This window comes from Osmerus eperlanus, chromosome 17, assembly GCF_963692335.1.
Source record: "Osmerus eperlanus chromosome 17, fOsmEpe2.1, whole genome shotgun sequence".
Taxonomy (NCBI): domain Eukaryota; kingdom Metazoa; phylum Chordata; class Actinopteri; order Osmeriformes; family Osmeridae; genus Osmerus; species Osmerus eperlanus.
The window spans coordinates 7,538,760-7,560,697 of NC_085034.1; the positions used below are offsets into that span (position 1 = coordinate 7,538,760).

Below are 21,938 nucleotides of genomic sequence, written 5' to 3' on the forward strand. Positions count from 1 at the left end.
CTACATTTGCTATAATATTCACATTTGCAACATTATAAAATGCATATGCACGTGTAAATAGTGGCCAGTTTTAAAGATTAGTTGGCGGCATGGTCCGACAGAATGAGACAGAAACCCGACTCGCATCTTGCTCATATTTGGAGATTGTTTGGGCAGCGGAATCTCCCATAATGCACTCGTCATTACCTAAGAAGTACACACACAGTTCATTGCTGAGCTCGCTTGTGTTGTCAGTAAATGCGCCGACACGGGACTGACTGCCTGTCCGTTTGTCATTTCTTTATCTACGTTACCATACCACTGCTGCTTTTTACAGGTAGGCCAATAGAGCGCAATTTATACAATTTTTAGCTATAAGGATATCTGTTTAGGATAGAAAATGGTGAACGGTGATGTTGCCAGGGCTTTCCGTAGCAGTCCGAGGGTGTTCAACAACCACCATCAATGGCAAACAAACATGTCATTGTCATGTGCGATAAATGGTTTCAGTCAATGGTATTCAATGACATGCGTTCCTTATAGCCAATTCAATGTGCTACTGTTACTGACTGTCTTTGAGACCGCTAGGTGGGTTACTGTCGAATATTGTCACTGGAAGCGGTATCCTGTCATTTGATACACTGTTGCAACTTGCACGTCTGTGTCACCAGAGACAATAAAGCCAGTATCATCACGGCCTATAGTGAAGTGCTGTGCTACATAGCTCGGACGTTATATATGTATTGTTTTGTCTCAAATTTTGTAATATCATTATCATAAATACAATCAGGAATACTATATACATGTCAATGCATCAGACCATGACCAAGCTTTTTATACGCTACCTTGAAAAAAACGATAGGGCCAATAGTGTACATAACTTTAAAATGTGCAACATTAATACAAATATGATTAATAGCTACATACCACAACCCAAGAGAGAAAATGTAACTTGAGCAACCACTCCTTTCAGCTGTTCACTTTTAACCCCATATCCACTAACCACTCTAAACCATCAACTGTTAACTTTACTAATCAAGTGTTCTTGGATTGTAAAATATTATCATATTGCACCCATGACATTCAGTTGCATGCACGCACACACACACACACACACACACACACACACACACGGACACACGGACACACGGACACACGGACACACGGACACATGGACACATACTGAAGTGTGGCAGGCTATGGTGGTTATTAGTCTCAGCCATTGAGTGACAGCTCATCCTATAGTGACCGTTAAGAGGCTTCTGGTTAGCCACTCTTAGAGCAGTTATTGTTCATTGTGTCTTTGACAAAGGCAACTTTGCACAATAGGCACTGCCTGCTGTGCCAAGCTCAAATGCTGACACTGCATCAAAAATACTTAAGTCCTTTGCCATGCTAAATAGCTTGTGGCATGCTTAACTGCAGCTCATCCATATACATTTGAGTTTGATCTCTTTTTGGAAAGGCTTGCTATCAATCAACTCATTCTAGAATTTCTATTACCAGAACCCCTATCATCAGTATCTGGTAGTATAGTAGAATTCTAGTATGTATTGAATGAGAAAAACTACAGGTTTTCCTTGGGTATAAGGGATCTGTCTATAGTTTTTTTTTCTTCCGTTTATTCTTAGTCAGAGCCACTTTAGAGCAGTCAGGATCATGGCTATATAAGGTCTGAAGCAGTCAGCATGCTAAACTTGTTGATCACACATTCACTTACATAGACAAAGCATACTTTTCCCAGCCGGCTAAAAAAGAGCACTCATTTCATCAATAAGTGTAGTTTGAATTCTAGTGAGAAATATAGGCTATATGCAACCTCATACACACTAGTGTGGCTTTAAAAACGACAAATCCCAATATACCTAACAGGGTTGATAGTGCATTCATGTGTTTTACCCTGAAAGACCAATATTGCTCACCCTCTCTTGCGGTATTATGTGCTATGTATTATGTTCCCTGTGTGAGCTGATAAATTGTGTGTCCTCAGACCCAGAGGAGTAAATATTGGCCGAGCCTTATCTGCAGCATACATATTAATATTACCCCCATAGGTCAATGAGCAAAGAATGTGACCCAACTGGCTGGATCAACTGCATATATTGATAGGGCTGGTCTGGAAGCCTGGAGGTTGCAGTATTACTTAGTAGAAGCTGTTCTGGCCTGGTCTGGTTGGTCTAATCCAACCAGACCAACTAGGGGCAGCATCAACTTTGAGATACATACTGTATATAGTATTAAAATGAGGAGTCCTTTTTTGTTCATTTATTTAAAAAAATAGTCAGAACCCTTTTTGGTTATTGTGACATGACTATACTATTCGCACATTTTCTTTTTTGACCCAGTGGCCCTTAACATGGATTTTTCTCCTCGCTGGTTGGAGTCTGAAATTAGATCCCTTTGGTGTGCCACCCTGTGTTTGGTTTTGGAACTGCAATCTGCTTAACGTTCATACAGTTGAATTGGCTAATTCAGGAGAGCAATGTGAGGTTAGCTACACTAATGGATCACTTAGATAATGTATTTGGATTATATTATATATAATGAGGGCAGCAAGAACAGCATAGTGCATAATTACAATTTCGAGTTCTATCGCAAAATAATAAAATAATAATACAACAGGCATTAATATTTTTTTTAATCCAAAATATTTCATGGCTACTTGTACTAACCTCTCTGCAGTTCTATTCCTCCCTCCTTTTCTTTCTCTTTCTTTCTTTCTTTCTTTCTTTCTGTTTTCACTGTCTCTTTCTGTCTTAGTTTCTCCTTTTCTTTCTTTCTTTCTTTCTCCCCCCCCCCTCTCTCTCTCTCTTTCACAGCCCTGAAACACGACTTGCCGATATCACCAGATTCCCCTCTAGATGGGGCTCACACCATACTCTCAACTTCCTTCTGTCAGCACAGACCGCTCTGTAGCCGTCCAAAATCCACAGTGACCTCAAATCCACACCAAAACACTCACACTTTCTCACACACACTCGCTCCGTTTCTCACCAGTTGTCTCACACGTGCAGCATGCACTAGCATCCACACACACACACACACACACACACACACACACACACACACACACACACACACACACACACACACACACACACACACACACACACACACACACACACACACCACAGACTGATGCTCCCTTCCTCCACTCTCTGTCTCTCCTAGCCCAATCCTTCCCTATCTATCTATCTATCTCTCTCTCTCTCTCTCTCTCTCTCTCTCTCTCTCTCTCTCTCTCTCTCTCTCTCTCTCTCTCTCTCTCTCTCTCTCTCTCTCTCTCTCTCTCTCTCTCTCTCTCTCTCTCTCTCTCTCTCTCTCTCTCTCTCTCTGTCTCTCTCTCTCTGTGCCTGAGTGAGTGTGTGCCATGGCTGTCCTGCTCAGACGTGCGGGCTGCGCGGCTCTTCGCCTGGCCCTCAGGCAGGGCAGGAGCCCCCCCATGGCTGCGGCCCCGCGCCTCACTCTGCCCGCCACGCTGCTAGGTAGAGTAACCACCACCTCCCACTGCCAGACCCACCCAGCAGGACTAGTGGTAGGGGGGGGGGAGGGGGGGGCATCATTCTAGTATAGCAATGCTTTCAGTAGCCTCTGAGACGCAGTTCCAGGAGCGGCTCCAGATTAAGGAGGTCTGTTGATGTTTGGGTGTATTGATTTATATCAGACTGACATAACCTAATAACGTTGAGGAGATTCTGGGAGCCAATGTGTAAGTGAATCACTTTTAAGCTAAGCTAACCCTCCCTCAGACCTCCCTAGACTGATGGGTTTCATCCGGGGGCGAGGGAGGGCAGGGCAGGGGTGGGAGGGGGGTAGTTGGGGTAGTGTAGCTCCTATCACACCCAGGTATCTGTGCTACAGCCACTGTTGTGAAAAAGGGGCCAATAGTGTCGGTCTTACGCCAAAGCCTTTCAGCTTGGGTCAAGTCATGACCATGGCTGGCTGGATCATGTCTGGATGTTTCAATCGCGGTATCGTTCACTCACCTCAGGTTGGCTGTGATTGGCTGCGACGTGCACACGGTACAAAGACAGCCACGCGCAAAACACTGCACTTCTTGGAATCATCTTGGAATATTTGTCTCCGAAATCCAAACGCAGGGTTAACCTTTCACTCGTCCCTTTTCAGTGTCTCTCCTGATCATTGTCTGAAAAACAAAATATAGCTTTCCTTCACATTCTGGAACAAGGTTACAAGTCAAGTCTCCTGTCCTTCGTGACTCGACGTTTTTTTGGCCCGTCGATTTTCTCCTCTTGTAAGATAACCATTGTCAACACTGTCCCTGCATGACAGACCGGTTTCAGACCCCGGGCCAAAGGTGGCACCTGTACTGTGTGTGTCTGTGTCTTCTAACCTTGTAACATGTTTGATCCATGTTGTGGTTGTTTCTCTTCCTCGACCTGCCCCCCCCCCCCCCCCCCTTTCAGTCTGAGCCAGCGTAGCCCCTCCCTGGAAGTGTTGTAGCGGGGGCCGTCCCAGGGCGCACTTCTCTGTCCTCTGTCCCCCTCTCTCTCCCTCTCCAGCATCGCCGTCGTCCTCATCGTCCTCATCGTCACCGGCGACAGCATCAGCAGCCATGTCTGGGTTTAACCTGCTGCACCTGATATCCAAGAGCCAGCCTGTGGCTCTGCGGCCTTGCGGCCTCCCCTCAGGTGGACTGGGTGCTGTGTGTGCCTGCTGTGCCCCTTGCTCTGAGCCCCTCTTCTGCCTCTTCCTAACACACTGCTGCCCCCGCGTGTGTGTCTGTGTGTCGGTTCACGAAGGGGGTTGTGCGTGTGATGTTGTCTATGGCAGAAAAACACACTCACAACTGAGTGGTTTGAGGTGACAAAAAAAAAAAAATGAAAACAAAAATGTGAAAGATGAGAAATGTGTTGGGTGTAAAGTGTGTTTTTCTGTGGAGGGTAAGCCGTCTCACCTATTCTACTGTGCTTTCTCTGTGTTTCCAGCCTGGACTGCTCTTTCAGTTGCTCATGAAATTAACCAGTAGCTCACTGCCTGCCTCTCTTCAAGCTTGCATGCACCGTGTGTGTTCCTTAACACTGATTTAATCGAACTGTTCACTCTTAACGAGAAGAGTTTGGATCCCGAGACATAGATGTCCAGAAAGCTACACATCCCCAGTCACTGCTTCACTGCTGCTAACGGTCATGTGTAGTGGTTACGGCCCTCTGGCACAGGAACAGCGGACCTTTCAGAGGCTCATTTGGATGAATCCGTTCCCTGCCATTCTCAGTCGGTTCTTTTAATGAGCTTGATGTGCTTTAACGCTTTATGTTATGTTCGCAGTCATCGATGAAATGCCTCGACTCGGCATGTCTCTGAAGAATAGCTGATTGGGGCGGGAGAACGGCTTTAGAGCAAGGGGGAGGAGAAAGCCAGGGTCAAGGAAGGAAATCCATACGTTTGACAAGTTCAAATAAGCAAAAGGGGGTAGCGAAGAACAAACCTTGCTTACAATTAGGAGACAATATTTACACTTGAGGTTGAAAATCCAGGATGTCGGAAAAAAATGGTGTTAATTTGGAGGGTGACCCCTGAGTGCACCAAAGCCACATCATTTGCAGAGTGTGGCACAGGGCACATTCCAGAAGCATCTCTGCGAAACACTGCTTCAGGAGTTCTCCAAAGTCAAAGGGGAAGTTTATTTCGGCGCTCTCTTCTGAAATGTAAGAGAATTAAGAGAATCTGAGAGTGTATCAGGCCAGTTGAACATGAAGCTAGGTCTGTAACCCAGCTTCATTCCATTGACATTGACCCCCCCCCCCCCCCAACACACACACACACACACACACACATGTCTTGAACAAGTCAACTCCCCCCTACCCCTCCCATTCCAGACCCTCGTGTGTCAAAAGTAACGTTCTACCCAGGGACGGAGCTAGGGCATCAATGGAGTCCATTCACCGGTGAGCCCTTTAAAGTTCCCATTATTTACTCCATTCACATGGTTTCAATCTTTTTCGGGAGGGAGGGGGGTAGAATTCTCCACATAGTCGACATGAGAAGAGAGAGCCCCCACCCCCGTCTTACCCTAAACCCAGCCAACGACCTCAACGGCAGGGTCCGCGCTGGGGAAAGTCCCGTCCTGTGAAAAAAACACACCAAAAAAAACAATATGGCCGCAGAGTCAGTACCGAAATATTGTCTCATCCGTGATTTCCTTGATGAAGAAAGCCTGAGCGATCAATGGAGGACAGCAGAGAGGGAAAGTGAAGGCGAAAGTGTACAATGCTAGGAAATTGCAATCCAATTCCCTGTAATTTAAGCCTGCAGTCGTGTCCCCTTAGGTAAATGGCATACAGATGGAATTGGCCCAATCCAGCCCCCCCCCCCCATGCTGCCTTCACAATTGGCTGCCGTACTATGTCTGTATATTCTATATTAGGAACAAAAATACTTCCACCTGGCGTGTAGATATCCTTTAATAGGCCTACATGTCTATAAGGAGCTAGGTTAGTCATTTTAATGAAGACCTTACTGTCTATGACATTGATGTGTATCCTTTATTAGGTCTGTTAGAAGAGAAAATCAATCAAACTATGGAACTGTGGAAAGCCACGTGCGGGAAAACATTTTAAAACATCGAACACTGACATTTACAAATATTTGTTCTGTTACTTATTTAGTATTTGCCATAACCATCCCTGTACATACCATCCCACAAGAATTCCTTTTAAGCAGGCTACCTGGTTAGGAAAGGGGTTAAAAATACCGTGGAGAGTATGTTGTTACACAAAAAGCCTATAGGAACTTGAATCGTGGTTGGTATGTTATTACACAGATCCTATAGGAAGGTGATTTGTAGTCTGCCCAGTGACATGCTTTGGCTGTAGCACAATCGACCCTCCCTGCATACACAGAGACACCAGATGTAGTCAAGCCCATCCACATGTACTAGCCGAGTGCTTGTTGCTGATGAGCCTGAGTGGGTGACTGGCTTTTGCTGTGTGGGGTAAACTACCCGTTACAGGGGTGGGTGTTGGTGGGACAGGAGGGGGAAACCATTGCGCCCCTCCTCTCTACCCCCTTCCCCCCCCCTACCACCCCCTCCTGCTCCCAGTCAGAGCAGTGGGGCTGAAACACTGAATTGCCCTCCTCCTCCCCCCCCTCCCCCCCCCTCCCCCCCCTCCCCCCCACGGACCCCTCCCCCCTCCCCCCCTCCCTCCCTCCCTCCCTCCCTCTCCTGCAGGAACATGCCGTACCAAGAAGACCTGGCCAGTGTCGTTCTCTCAGGAGGACCTGAGGAAACGCCTGACGCCCGTGCAGTTCCACGTCACTCAGGAGAAAGGCACTGAGAGGTAGAGGCAGCAGGACACACACACACACACATGGGTGTCCCCTTAGATGAAGATTGAAAAAACAAGTTAAATAAAGTTTTTTCACACATGGCAACTGGCATAGAATAAAAAGTTGTAAACAGCCCGTTACATCATGTGTGTGTAGCTGAATAGCGGTGACTTTTGGAGGATTTCTCGATGGGACATTATTTGGAAGTTGAGACGTTCTTCCTTGTTCCTCCCCAGTGCACCGTGCTAGCTGGCCTCTGAGTCTGCTCCATGTGCGAGGCTAAATTCTTTTTTCTTGACGCACACATTCCACTGTCAGACTGTTCATAAAGTCAGCATGACCTATTCTCGAGGCCTGGCCATGGCCGTGAGGCAGCCAGTGTCCGCACAATCACCCCCTCTCCCCCCCCCCCCCCCCCCCCTTGACTTTGTCGATCCCTTCGTTTCCTCCGTCTCCTCCATCTCCTTCGTCTCCTCCGTCTCCTCCGTCTCCTTCATCTCCTCCTCGGCGGGACACACGTGGGGAAAGTATTTATCGTCTCATTTGCGAGAGGAATGTTAAAAATGCCCCGCAAAACCATCCCTGTGTCGTGGTTCAGGCTCAGACACAAGGCCCTCAGAGAGGGAGTAGTGAAGCTGAGGAGCCCAAGGTGTTCCCTTCTCTGGCCAGCACAAGGCACTGTGGCTCCAGGCTCGGCCTCGGCCTCAACCCTGACTGTTTTGCCCAGAAGCTAAAAGCGGCCCATATTCATCCCCGGCGGCCAAACTGTACTTTTAGACACACAACCTATGCAAAGCTCCAGGCGTACCTGTCTGTAACCGATGCAGTTCCATACTTTCTCTCGTCGCTGTGACGCAACCGTGAGCAGCTGTCTCACGAACACATGCGTCGTGAATCTCCAGGTGGTTGTGACCTGTGGTTCGGAGGCGAGAGGTAAACTGTCCGGCCCTCTCTCTCTCCCCAGCGCCTTCAGAGGAGAGCTGACCGACAACAAGGAGGAGGGCACCTACGCCTGCGTCGTGTGCGGCGCACCTCTGTTCACGTAAGTTCAGATCCGCCGTGCTTGTGCGGCTGCGCTTCGGGGCGACGTCATCACTAATCACGTGCACGTACGCAACCAAGTATCCCTCCACCCCACCTGCCTACCTGTATGTGAGTGTGCGTGTGTATGTGAGTGTGTGTGTGTGTGCAAACGTGTGTGTATGTGAGTGCGTGTGTATGTGTGTGTATGCAGACATGCACATGGCTACCAGAGTAGCCCCAGCTTGTTCAGTCCGAGCCACTGTCCCCCTCTCCAGTCTCTCTCTCTCTCTAATTGGTTCAAGAGAGGTCTCCACGCGGCGCGGCCCAGCCCGACCGCGGCCCGCCTGACAGACACCCGCTAAGGTTAATGCTACCTGACAGCACGTCAGACTCGTCTTGGCAGCGATTACCAGGTCGCCATTTTCCCACAGCTCGGTGGAGAGCTTCAAAGGAGGCTGAATTTACAGCCGAGAGTTAGTCGGTATCTCAGGCACAATGTTCCCACAAGCGAGGGGGGGAAGCCCCCCTTATTACGCTCTCAGAGGACACAGAGTGCCTGCTTATTGTGTACTGGTAGAGAAAGCGTGGGGGTGAGGGGGGGGGCTCTTGCTGTAAAGCGGGTGTTTAAAGACTTGTAACACTCACTGATACAGCCTGCTTTTTACAAACCTCTAAAATAAAATACAAAAAACGCATGATAATGATGACATTTTTCAGCAAATCATATCTTTTCTCTCTTTTGCAGGTCAGACAAGAAATTTGACTCCGGGTCAGGTATGTTTAAAAAAGATTTTTACACAGTGAGATCATCTCACACACATTGAGAACCGCAGAACGTCCAACGTCAAGGCAACACAGCGCTTTGAGCCTGACCGTTCAACACACACCCATAACGCTCCTATAAAGGCAACACCCGCCTGTTCCGCACAACGCCACACGGTGCAGTGCGAAGCTCCCAAGCAAGGTCAGACATCAACATGAGCTGAAAATTAGAGAGCAGAGTTCTTGCAAATTCTTTATCTGTTCTCTCTCACACCAAGGAATCCAGAGCTTGACCTCCACCTCCACGAGTGTGCTCACCATCATCTGTCTAATAGCTTCTAAGAAACAAGTCCAGAGAGGGCTTTGGGGCCATTCATCTTAGTGAATTACACCCCCCCCCCCAATGTAAAATAACTGGACGACTTAAGGAGATTAAAATATTTCCTCAAAGTCGTTTTAATGAACGCTATCTGGGATTCTGTGATGAATTTATTGCCAGTAAACATGTGGGTTCTGTCACGTCTAATCCTTAGGAATTCCGTTTCTTTTTAATTGCAGGGGGTTTGGACACTACTTGTCTTTTGGGGCAATTAGGGCATACTTTAATGTAACGTTGGACGATGATGTCACTGGAGAAATATGATGAATGTAAACTTTATGGTCAGGGTGATTCCATAAAAAAGTGAGCATACTGTATTCAAGGTAAAACTGATCTGGTCTCAGTGATCCTCCTCAGCTCTCTACACTTGTCTTTCACTGTCCAGTGTGACATGGGAGTGTGTCCAGTGTGACATGGGAGTGTGTCCAGTGTGACATGGGAGTGTGTGCAGTGTGACATGGGAGTGTGTCCAGTGTGACATGGGAGTGTGTCCAGTGTGACATGGGAGTGTGTCCAGTGTGACATGGGAGTGTGTGCAGTGTGACATGGGAGTGTGTCCAGTGTGACATGGGAGTGTGTGCAGTGTGACATGGGAGTGTGTCCAGTGTGACATGGGAGTGTGTGCAGTGTGACATGGGAGTGTGTCCAGTGTGACATGGGAGTGTGTCCAGTGTGACATGGGAGTGTGTCCAGTGTGACATGGGAGTGTGTGCAGTGTGACATGGGAGTGTGTGCAGTGTGACATGGGAGTGTGTGCAGTGTGACATGGGAGTGTGTGCAGTGTGACATGGGAGTGTGTCCAGTGTGACATGGGAGTGTGTCCAGTGTGACACGGGAGTGTGTGCAGTGTGACATGGGAGTGTGTGCAGTGTGACATGGGAGTGTGTGCAGTGTGACATGGGAGTGTGTGCAGTGAGGAAGGTCATGAGGAAGACTAGAGGGGGGAGGCACGTTGACTCAACCCTGACGCCACGGCCCAAAAAAGCATTTTTTTGTGAGACATTTTTTTTCATGGTAATTGTATTTTTAGAGACGTGTTCATCTCCCATCGATAAAAATAGTCATCAAGAACAGAAGAGTATTTGCAGGCTCAAATCTTTTTTTGTAATTTTTTTTTTTTTACAAACCCAATCAGAACATCTGGACCTTGATCTGACTGTTGTCAGACAGCACTTTTGTCCTCACCCTCCAACTCCAGTCAGGTCCAGGCAGCAGATGAAGGCTGGGAAGTCCAGTCCAGTTTGCTGCCTGCTGCCTCACGCCACAACCAGGGCTCATATATACTCAACTTCCTGTTTTGTTAGATCTCCCCCAACAATGCTGTGCTCACAGGGGCACTGGCCTGGCGATAAAGCACCATCAGATCACTGTGGTAACCATCCACTGGGATTCTCCTGGTCTGAGTCATAGGATTCTTCTATTCCCCGAGAGAGTTTCCTGTGTTTGAGTGGATTCTCAGGGCTTTGTAGTTGAAGCCAACCGTCCCCTCCCAAACTGGGATGGAGGGCCAGAGAGGGAGCAATCAGAGTTTTTTTTTGTTGGTGGGGGGTGGGTTGGGAGGGGTGAGGTGGGTTTGGGAGGGGAAAGGTGGGGGTCGGGAGGGGTGGAGGTAGGTTTGGGAGGGGGAGGTGAAGGAAGAGAGGGAGGGGGGAGGTTGAGGTAGGGAAGGGGGAGGGTGGGAGCGGTGTTATGCTTGGTCTACCACAGGGGACTGGAGGTCCAGCCTCCAGAGCTTCTGTTTGACCACAGATAGGATCTCCCCACAGTGGGCCTTCCCTCAGCCCAGACCTGCTACATAACTTCCCCCTCTCCCCTGATCTGGCCCTCATCCACTATCTGAAGATGCTATGATAGCATCTTCATATGCAGCCTTTGTGCATTTTCAGACTGCTACACGGCTGTGGCAGCTGAGGTCCGAATCCCACCCGCATGTCCTGCCTCCTCTCAACCTCAAATCTCCAATCTCCAATCTCTCTCTCTCTCTCTCTCTCTCTCTCTCTCTCTCTCTCTCTCTCTCTCTCTCTCTCTCTCTCTCTCTCTCTCTCTCTCTCTCTCTCTCTCTCTCTCTCTCTCTCTCTCTCTCTCTCTCTCTCTCTCTCTCTCTCTCTCTCTCTCTCTCTCTCTCTCTCTCTCTCTTGACACGGCCAGGAATCGAACTGGCAACCTTCAGATTACTAGCCCGCTTCCCTCACCGCTCAGCCACCTGACGCCCCTAGAGTTGCTAGTATGGTGTTATTTAGCAATGAACCGGTAACGTGCTGGTGGTTATTGAACTCTGGGTAAACGTTCAGGATGAAAGAAAGGGGTGTAAACTGTCTGTGTGGTTGTTTATCCCCTCCCCCTCCTCCTCCTCCCCCGTCTGATTTACAAATCATTGGACGTATCGCTTGGGTTTCAAATGAAGCTAGCAGAGAGAAGCATCGGAGGAGGGGGTGTCTTTTCGGGTTCGTCTTGCGCTCAGTTGAACCTCTCTGTCTCGGGTTAAGATGAGCGTAAGGCTCTAAGCCTTTTCGACGGCCGAGAATATAACGTATGTTACATTTGTCGCCTTGTGCCTCGCACTAGTGTTGTCTATCCATGTGCCACAGGACGGAATCGAGAGCCTTTCGTACTGTGGACTTTTTCTGTCTTAAATAACTCAATAATGGAGGGGCTGGGGGCTGGGGGGCCTGGGGGCTGGGGGGCCTGGGGGCTGGGGGCTGTCTGCACGTGATGGCTCCTTTTAAAGGCCGTCTGCAGTGGAAAGGAGAGCGGGAGCCTCGGCCCGTGGTTGGCTGCGGGCAGAGTGATACCTCTTTTCCTGTGACAGAGCGAGACAGGCCCCCGACCTACCTAGGGAGCCCTTCACAGGACCACCCATGGAGGGACAGCGGGGCCTCAGCGCTTTTATGGGACAGAAAGCCTCCACATGAACAGCTCATGGAAAAGCAGATAGAGGGAGAGAGAGAGGGGGGGAGAGAGAGAGGGGGGGGGAGAGAGAGGGGAAGCAAGGGGGGAGAGGGAGAGAGATAGAGAGAGGGAGTGAGAGTGAGAGAGAGAGGGGGAGAGGGAGAGAGAGGGGGGGAGAGAGAGGGGGAGAGAGAGGGAGAGAGAGAAAGAGGGGGAGAGGGAGAGAGAGAGAGGGTGAGAGAGGGAGAGAGAAAGAGAGAGAGAGGGGGAGAAGGAGAAAGAGAGAGGGGGGGAGAGAGAGGGGGAGCAAGGGGGGGGGAGAGAGAGGGAGAGAGAGAGAGAGAGAGAGAGAGAGAGAGAGAGACCAAGACAGAGACCGAAACAGCGAGTGATAGTAATATAGCTAATCCAGTAGATTACATTTTACATTTCCAAGTATTTATTTTATATTCTGCTTTTGCTGTTTGCAAACGACATCCTGTACCATTCCGTCTCGACAGGATGCATTCTCTTTTTCTTAGTCTATCTGAAATAACATTAACAATGTTGCTATTTTGCTGTGTTGTAATGTTTCTGTGCGTCACAATACATAAGGATAATAGTCTATATAATATAATAGTATGATCATTTATCACTTTTATCCAAAGCGATATACAGGGGGATTTCAAACCTGTGATCTCTTGATCAGCAGTCAAATGCTTTACCACTGAACTATAAATGTCAATTCATATACCTTTTAAGACTCAGTATGAAAGGCCATCGATATTCAAATTCAACAGGGGGCACTCTCCTCTCGACCCGACAAACACAGCTTACTAAACATCCTCAGATTCCCAGCTCATTGAACTGTGTTTTCTGTTTAATAGTCTGCCTGTTCTACACCACTCCTCAATTATGAGGTAGGCTGGGGTCTCCTTAAGAAATGAAAGGGAAGTCTGAGGGGGGTGAAACTGAGCGTCTAGCTGGAAGGAACTATAAAAATAAACGCTCGGGCCAGGCTTGGCAGCCTGAGATAAAGAGAAACTTGTCCCGCAGACTGGCGGCTGCTGAGGAATTGGGGATGAAGCCAAGGAATGGTGGGGGAATCCTCTCTTTCTCTCTGGCCTCTCTCTCTTCTCCTCCCTCTGTCTCTCTCTTTCTCTCTCTCTCTCCTTCTCACTCATACACGCGCGCGCGCACGCCCACCCAATCTCATACAGACAAAGACTTTCAGCATTCCAACTGAAATGCATACAAGTCGAGCGCCATCGGATCGTGCAATACAAAGATATAATCAGTCACAGCAGACGCTCTAAAAATAGACCGAACACACATTTCCTCAGAGCAGCACAGGCGTCCAGCTGGATAGGCCGAGCATCCCAAGTTGGAGACATGCAGCACAGCAGACTACGTCGACCCTGTCCACCTCTTTGAACACAGGCTCCTCCCCTCCACACAGCCCCACCCCCTTTTTACCTGTTTTGACACCAGGGCTAACCAGTATTAGAGTACTGTATATACTGTAGAGGTATTGTAAATACCGGTATTTTATCCAGTGTCTTCTCAACCTTCCAGGTTGGCCTTCCTTCTTCGACCTGATCAAAGAGGAGTCTGTCGCCGTGACGGATGACTTCTCTTATGGGATGCACAGGGTGGAGACCACCTGCAGCCAGGTGAGCTGTCTTTCCTCCCTTCTCACTCCTCTCACCCACTGAAGCCCCAAAGCCAATGCCGAATGGGTGTAAGGCTTGGACCTGGGTTGCCAGTTGGGGTTAACCCTCCTTTTGTGTCGCAGTGCGGCGCGCACCTGGGACACCTGTTTGACGACGGCCCCCGGCCGACGGGGAAACGCTACTGCATCAACTCCGCCTCGCTGGCCTTCCAGTCCAAGAAGGACGCCGTCAGCACCTCCAGCCCCCCCGCTGATGGGGAGGGGGCCGGGGCCGCTGGGGGCCCTCCCACGGGGGGGAAACCAGAGCTTTGAGACAGGCGGGAGCTTGGACAGACACCAGGAACCCAAACACGGCCACTCCATATCGAAACTCAGGACTTCAAATCGAAAAAAATTGTGATTTGCCAGGAAGAGTAATAGTTGAAACCAACAAATTCGCTACTGTACTTTCACCTATCAAATGATGTCAGATCTGTGTTCAACTTGAGAATGGGAGGGGCCCCTTTAAAGAAGTCACAGGAGCAGGACCCTAGACTCTACTCCACCCCAGACACAGACCAAATACTTCCCAACCATAATATATCAGTCAGAGAACTCCACAATCTGAAATAACACAGGCTCAAATCATCCACTCAAGGACCCATTGTGTTGCCATAGCCAAAAGCTGCCCAGACACCAAGAAACAACCGCCTGCCTTAATTCCCCAGGTTTGCACAATAGAACTCTAGTCTGAGGTCTAAAAACTTGGCCTCACATAGCTCACATTGTCCTAGAAACGTAGAAGAAAGGTTTTGATAATACACGTCCATGTGCTGTCTTATTTTTTGCCTCCGAGTGTACCGAAAGCCCTTTACTTGGAAGTGAATTATACACGTGTACTTTCTGTGAGCAATGTGTTATTTTTGAAGTGATATTTGATCCGGAGAGGTGGAGGGTTTAAGGCAAAGCGCTATGCAAGTGCTCCTGTGAGTTGTAAAATAAGCATCAAGCGGAGAACAAAGCATTCTTTCACATAAAACGGAACAGATGACAAATGTTTAGTCTGAACACAAAACGTAGCCTGGCTTTTTTAAGGGTGCGTTTCCCACTCCCTGTACCTTTCGGTGTTCACTGCGTTGAGTTGAGTATTTTCTCTGGGTTTTCCTTCACCGAATGCGTTGACAAGGGATGTCGGAGATTTGTTGAATAAAAACGTGAAAACACCTTTTTTTCGTTTGGGGTTTTCTTTTCGAGGCGTGATAGTGATTTAAAACGACATGCACCCTGTTCTCGTCCGATTTCTAGTCAGAAATCGTTTGGGGCTGGTTTGTTCCCGCACACTGTGATTTCTGGGGGGGGGGGGTCAATTAACCAGCTGGACCACATGTCCTCCATTTTATTGGATTAACAAAGGTAAGTGCCACACACTGTACATCTCTGGTACCCCCTAAACTACTGCACTGCTCTAAAGATCCGGCGTCTTTAGAACCAAATCACACCGAGGTCAGCTGACAAGCTCTGAGGCTACAGTCCACAGACCATCTCATGGAGATTGCTGTGACGCGTACCCAGCACAGGACACAGTGTTCCTCAACAACCTACTCCCCCCCCCCACCGGCTTGAGGATGACCTCGCCACACACTCACTCTGACTGGGCGAAGCCTTGGCATGCCAAAAGGAATGGTGGCACGGTGTCAGAGCCCTGCTCCAGGGTGAGAAAATACACATGCGAACCCTGCGCAGATTCCAAACCAGAAGGAGGCAATTTGTCATGTGAAATGCCTGAGAACCAGCCTTAAATCGAGATGGAGCTCGATTGCGAGAGTGACTGCTGGTGGCGGTATAGGGGTGCCTTGTCTGTGAGTTGAGAAATGGGAGGTGGTGATTAAATGGAGGAGATGAATTGTTTCAGGCAGTGATTTGAGCACCTGGGAGCCGTGTTGATGATAGTTTGTTTTAACTGCAGGCATTTAACGCCCTGTCGTGTCTTTCCTCCTGTCCCTGTTGTGAAGCCAGGCGTAGCAGAGCACACACAACACACACACACGCACACACACACACACACACACACACACAAACCCTGGGAAAGCGCCTCCCCTCTCCATGGCCACGACCTGAGGACACTGCGTGCGTGGGGACGAGTAACTCTCACCTCAAATGGTGTTTATGTGTTTAGGTTTTCCACAGCAGGCGAATGTGGAGCATGCGCCTGGGCTGAGCCGCTTGCTCTGGGGAGGAATGCGGCCTGCTATCTTCCAACCCAGGAGGTGGTTGTGGGGTGGGGGGGTTGCGTTGAACAGGATCCCCAGGGAAACAGTCTCGGAATGCTGCTTTGTTCCAACTAAGTCTGGTTTGATAAATCCCCTTCACACAATTTTGGAGGCAAAACAAACAGCGATTTTTACGTGACGTAACCCACCAGCGTTGGTTGACGTTGAACTGCGTCGACAGTTAGTTACGACTTTACATTATGTCTGTCCGTTACGGAACACACGGTTTGTGGTCTCTTAACCGCAAACCGTGTGACTACAACACAAGTCTGTCACTACAACACAAGTCTGTCAAACTCCCTCAACCTCGGTCCACAAAAGAGAAACTGTGACAAGATATGTGAGCCTTGGTGAAAAGTTCCAGAACGGTCTCTCCTCCTGAATTATTTATTTTCGATCGATCATATTTCTTGTACTCTTTTTGTCGTCAGTGTCAGGAAAGTGTGTTCGGCAGGCTCTCACGCCAGCTTAGCTGTGTGAGGTGCCCCTGAAGTGGAATGTGGTCTAATTTGATTGTTGATTGACCAAGGCCTGAATGTGGCCTTCGTCCAAGTGCAGCCAAGCAGAGCACTGAGACAATATTTATCTGTTGACCCACTTTCCTTTTGAAGTGAGTGAAGGGTTTCCATTTCATGAATGAAAAGTCAATGTTTGTTTTGGGGTCACTTGAAATGTGTCAGGCAAATGTTATCGAATGCTGGGAAAAGATAACAGGTTATCTGAGGTCAGAAGGATAGCTGCTCCTTGAAGACACTCTCTCAAACAAAGAAACCTAAGCACAAAAAAAGACTTAGGATATAATAACTTACTGCTCTGAGGTCACAACATTCAGAGACCACTGACCCAACAACAGCACAAGACTGAAAACAAACAACTTTGCAACTTGAACCCCATCTCTGAATTTGACACAATATACAGTACACTGTTCTCAAACAGCCTAATGAGACAACCGCAGGTGGTCCTTCGTTATCAAACTAACCAGGGCTGCATGACCTCTTCACATGCCCCCCCCCCGCACAGCACATCTCCCCGTGCGCTGGCCCCCTCCCTTCCACCAGCCCATCTGGGTCCTCTGAACCCACAAGCTCCTAAGGGGCATTTACAGTCCTGTAGTGGAGGGAGTGTTTTGTCTGGCCAGGCAACACAGGCCTACGATTGGACCCATGATGTCATGATACCCCCGATTTAGACCAGGGACCATGGTGTCGAGGACGGGGTTTCTGGTGTGTGGGTGGCGGTGGGCCCTTTGAGTCCTGTGTAAGACCCCCACCCGCCCTCCCTCCCTCCCACCCCCCCACCACACCCCTCCACCCACCCTCCACCCAGGGTGACGTCAGTCAGATGCCTGTGTCTCGCAGGACCCCCGGCTTGTTTAGAGTCGCAGGGCTGGAGCCTGGGGCCTGGGGCAGAGTGTGGGAAAAGTCGTCCCGCGCTGGGAGCGTTTACGTTACGGATGCAATAAAGAATATTTACAAGTCAGGTGTGTTTAGACTGTGGGACAGTCTTAGAGAGCAGGCGAAGGGAGGGAGGGAGGAACGGAGGATAGAAGGGTGAGGGGGAAAGAGGAGGATGTAGGGATGGAGGGAGAGGCGAAGGGAGAGGGGCGGAGGGCAGCTGGAGTTTCTCAATCCCAAACTTAGAACAGTATGTATCCACCCCCCCCCCCCCCCCCCCCCAAACGCCCACACCAGGGTCAAACAAACCCCCGTTGCATGGCATCAGTCAAAGGAAACGATGCGTTCATTCCAAAAAGGAGTTCAGGCCCTCCTGCCTCGGAATCCCTTTTCCTTTCGCTCCACCGTTGTCCTCGGCGATACAAACACGGGGCTATTATTAGAACGAAGAGTGCTCGCGCGCGGGGAACCGTGCACTCTTAACTCGAACAAAAACGCTGCCGTGCCTTTGGCCTCGTTGGTCAACTCGGCCGACGGGTTCAGAGCCCATTCCCTGCCACTCCGAGAAGCCCACCTCGTTCCTCTCTCCGGGGAGGTGGGAGGCGGTAGAGGGGGGGGGGGGGGGTTGCCTCTGCTGTGCTGTCTCCCGCTCACATGTTAAGACAGCGGGCTCCATTAGTCCCTGCGCAGAGGAAGCGCAAAGGCAAACAAAGCCGCAGAACCAGAACCCAGCAGCAGGAGCAGCGAGACCATCCAGAGCCCCCAGCCCTGGGAAGTCCCCCCCCCCCTTGCTCCGCCCAGGCCTGCTGCCCCCTACACATAAACACCTTCCTAACAGCCCCGGGGCCCGGCGCCGCAGCCCCTCGTAGCACTGCACTCTCTTTCACCTATCCTCACGTGCGACCGTGCGTGCCAGAGAGAGAGCTTGTGTTTGTGGGATTGTTTACGAGTGTGTTTGCGGGTTCCTGTATGTGTGCATGGGGTGTGTCTGTGTGTGTGTGTTTGTGTTTGTGTGGCATATGTGTGTGTGTCTTGTGTGTTCAGGTCTGCCAGCACCTCCTCTCTGTGGTTTAACATTAACTACAGAGAGTGTCTCTAATGAGTCGGAATGGTTGCACAGTGCCTTAAGCTAGTTAATGAGTGCATGGATTTAGTGACAAGAAAACCTTCGACTCAGACAATGGGGCTCTCCAGTCTTGGCTTGCTAGCTGTGACAGGCTAGAGGTCTATCCTCATCTGTACTGTACAGTACACAACTTCTGGCTGGGGTGTTGGGCAGACAAACATACTGTCGACAGTGGTGGCACAGAGGACGGTTTGTTTCGTGTCGGAGGGGCAGGCTGCGGGGCACAGCTTCCATCGCCGTGCTCGTCCCAGCCCATTAGCAAGGCTAGTCTGCGCCCGTCGCACACCGACGTCCTACTGCCTAGGCCAACTGATCTCCTCCTCTTCCTCCTCACAGAGGTCTTCTCTTATTCGCTAAAGGAGTTGTTTTTATTGCTGTCGTCGTTTGTCTCCGACTTCATGTTTCGCGTCGTTTTCGAAAAAACATCCATCTTTTGTTCCAGCTTCAAAGAGCTATCAACATCGAGATGCCCTGGACATTCTTGTTAGGATACCGCAGATTCTTTGCAGCCTGGGAGGCTTCCAGACCCGGCCGGCCCAGTGCTGCGTCCCGGCCTGGGATGACGGATGCGATTGGACTCCTCCGCTGGAAGGGAAGGCGGTGATCTCATTTCGGTCTGTAAACTTTTGCCAAGTATTTTCTTTTTTTTGGCGAGCGGAGAGAGAGTGAAAAGGGAGGTGGGGAGGGAGAGGGGTGGGGAGGGAGGGAGAGGGGTGGGGAGGTGGACAAAGCTCGCCTGTGGCCCCACTCCAAATGATGCAATTTGACAGAAACCACATGAAGGGGGCTGAGCGGAGCTGTGTATCACGGCGAGAGGCCTGCAGCGCTGGGGAGCATGGGACAGGAGGCCGGCACAGCACACAAGCAGCTCCAGCCTCAACCCTAGCCTCGACCCCAGCCTCAACCCTAGCCTCGGCCCCAGCCTCAACCCTAGCCTCGGCCCTGGCCACAGTCCCAATTGCCTCCAGTCCCAGTCCATGAACCAGGTCTAGTCCTCATTCTAAATCCAGTCCCACCCCCCCACCCCACCCCCCACCCCCCCACACACACACCCACCCAGGACCAAGGCTCTTTCCTCCCACTCCTGGCTGATTACTTCCAAATGGGAACCTTCTGAGAGACGTCGGCATCCACAGCAACCCTGTCTTTAATCTGCCAGACAGACAGAGCCCTCCATCCGAGCAATCACCGCTCTCTCCTCTACCAAGGAGAGATATTCACGTCCATGTCGCTGACACGGCGGCCATTTTGGGAGCGCAGCCCATGCGGTGTGAGGAGCGAGACAGTGGGTGACCTACAGTAGGTAAACACAAGCATGTGTAAGACGGACAGGAGGGGCAGAGGACGTGTGTTACATTACACAGCCCGCGCCCCTTCCTACGGTCCTCTCCAGTTCCCTAGGATTTTTAATCAAGTCAGTTGCTAGTCCTGGCTTTTTTCCCCGCCAAGCTTCCACTGTAAGGTGCAATTTGTCTAAGCTGCTCACTTTCTAAGCAAACTGTCTCACATTACTCCAATGTTGTGTTTTTTAATTGGAAGTTGGTGAATTACCCAAAGGGCTTTGCCAGTGATACATGGCAGCTCTGGACAACTGGCAGGTAATCAGCGCCTGGCCGACGGCATGCAGAAGTCAAATAAACCCCACAGGTTACAGCTGGGCCTGTTTTTCTACACATTATTATCAGGAAGTGGAGATCCATGCCTCACACTGGTTGCTTGTTGACTCAACAAGGCATTCTTTCCCAGAGCCATGACATAAAATATAAAAAACGTACAAAAAAACGGTTCCTTGTTTTGAGGTAATGCAAGCGACGAAGGTTGGATCAACTTTCCACCATGTGTGTGTGAATGTGCATTTGTGTGCGTTTAGATGCGCGTTTACTCGTGCGTGCGGGCGCGCGCGAATCGAACGCGCCTGGGCGTCTTTCGCACCTCTCTCTCTCCAGTGCAGGAGAAAGTCCTCTCCTGCCTGTTTGTTTGGGAGCTCGACAGTTGTTTTGACTGTCTGTGTTTCCAGAGAGTGGCGCAAAAAAAGGAAAGAAAGAAAGAAAAAAAGAGCTACAATGAGCCCGGTGACTGTGACCCGTGCCTGACCCTGACAGACCCGAGTAAAGGAGGAAGGGAGGGGATGGGGGGGAGGGGGGGTAGGGGGGGGGGCTTTAATGGGCAACAAACGCTGGTCGCACGGAAGCACTGTGTTTTATGGACAGCCATGTGCAAGTTGCAAAAAAGGGGCTGTGGTGTGCTAAAGAGCACCTGTAGAGGAGCAGTCATTAAAACAGAAAGGGATTCTGGGAGGGGGACGGGACAGGACGGGGGCGAACAGCAGTCAGGGTCGCCTCCTCGGCAGCCCGGGACTGGGAACAGTGGACACACCGGGCGGGGGGCGGGGGGGCTGAGTGGAAACACATTGGGGGAAGAAAAGTGAGAGGCACTTTTTTTTTTCTCTCTCCCTAAAAGCGAAGGATGTATGGAACGCGTTACCGAGCCATGTTACCCCTGATTAATTGAGTGGCTTCGGGTGGGGCGGGGGGGGGGGGCTAAAGATGCTCTGGGATCAATTATGTCTCGGGATAGAGAGACAGAGAGAGGGAGAGACCGAGAGCGAGAAGGAGCGAGACGGAGACAGAGAGAGAAACGGAGAGAGAGAGAGAGAGAGAGGGGGAGGGAGGACGAGAGGAGAAAGGGAGCGAGAGAGCCCTCCCAGGCGACTCATGTTTGCACCCCGACGCCGCGTTCTGAGAACAGGCCGACGGAACGACGATCCGTTTCGACGAGGACACGTCCGCAAAGCGGGGCTGTAGAAAAAAAAGGAAAAAAAAAAAAAAAAACGAAACCCACAAAGACAGACCCAGTCTATGCCTTTGTAGTCTGGCCTCCAGGACTCACATCTGGAGGAAAAGACTAGATCAAGGTTATGAGTGGGCCCCTTCCCTTTCCAGGCCCTCGGAGGAAAAGGAGATATCAGCGAGTTATTTATAGAACCAGCGGCGAAAGCAGTGGCCTGGCCATTTGCATAACAGCCCACCGAGGAGCCGAGATTTCTGTTCTGACTGAGGGGGAACCTGGGGGATGACAGACACACGGTTCAAAGGTGGAAGGGAGACCTGCGAAGCACTGGCTGTTAGGTGTCTGGAGAGGTATAGCTAGTGCGTTGAGGACTCACCAAAGAACACGCTCAGTGAAGCAGGGATGA

At 50.2% G+C, this 21,938-nt stretch overlaps 1 protein-coding gene across 3 annotated transcripts; it reads left to right on the plus strand.

Annotated features, from left to right (window-relative positions):
• The first annotated feature begins 177 nt into the window (after positions 1 to 177).
• Positions 178 to 15,175, plus strand: msrb3 (methionine sulfoxide reductase B3). 3 transcript variants are annotated; one of them, XM_062482687.1, is made up of 7 exons: positions 187 to 316; positions 4,407 to 4,631; positions 7,172 to 7,280; positions 8,234 to 8,311; positions 9,038 to 9,066; positions 13,877 to 13,974; positions 14,097 to 15,175. In XM_062482687.1, the coding sequence occupies exons 2-7, from the start codon at positions 4,556 to 4,558 to the stop codon at positions 14,283 to 14,285; spliced, it is 579 nt and encodes a 192-aa protein (XP_062338671.1). In that variant the 5' UTR covers positions 187 to 316; positions 4,407 to 4,555; the 3' UTR covers positions 14,286 to 15,175. The 3 variants fall into 3 exon arrangements, with proteins under 3 accessions (XP_062338670.1, XP_062338671.1, XP_062338669.1); XM_062482686.1 differs by lacking the exon at positions 4,407 to 4,631 and having other exon boundaries at positions 178 to 316; XM_062482685.1 differs by lacking the exons at positions 187 to 316; positions 4,407 to 4,631 and adding an exon at positions 3,078 to 3,464.
• Positions 15,176 to 21,938: the final 6,763 nt, after the last annotated feature.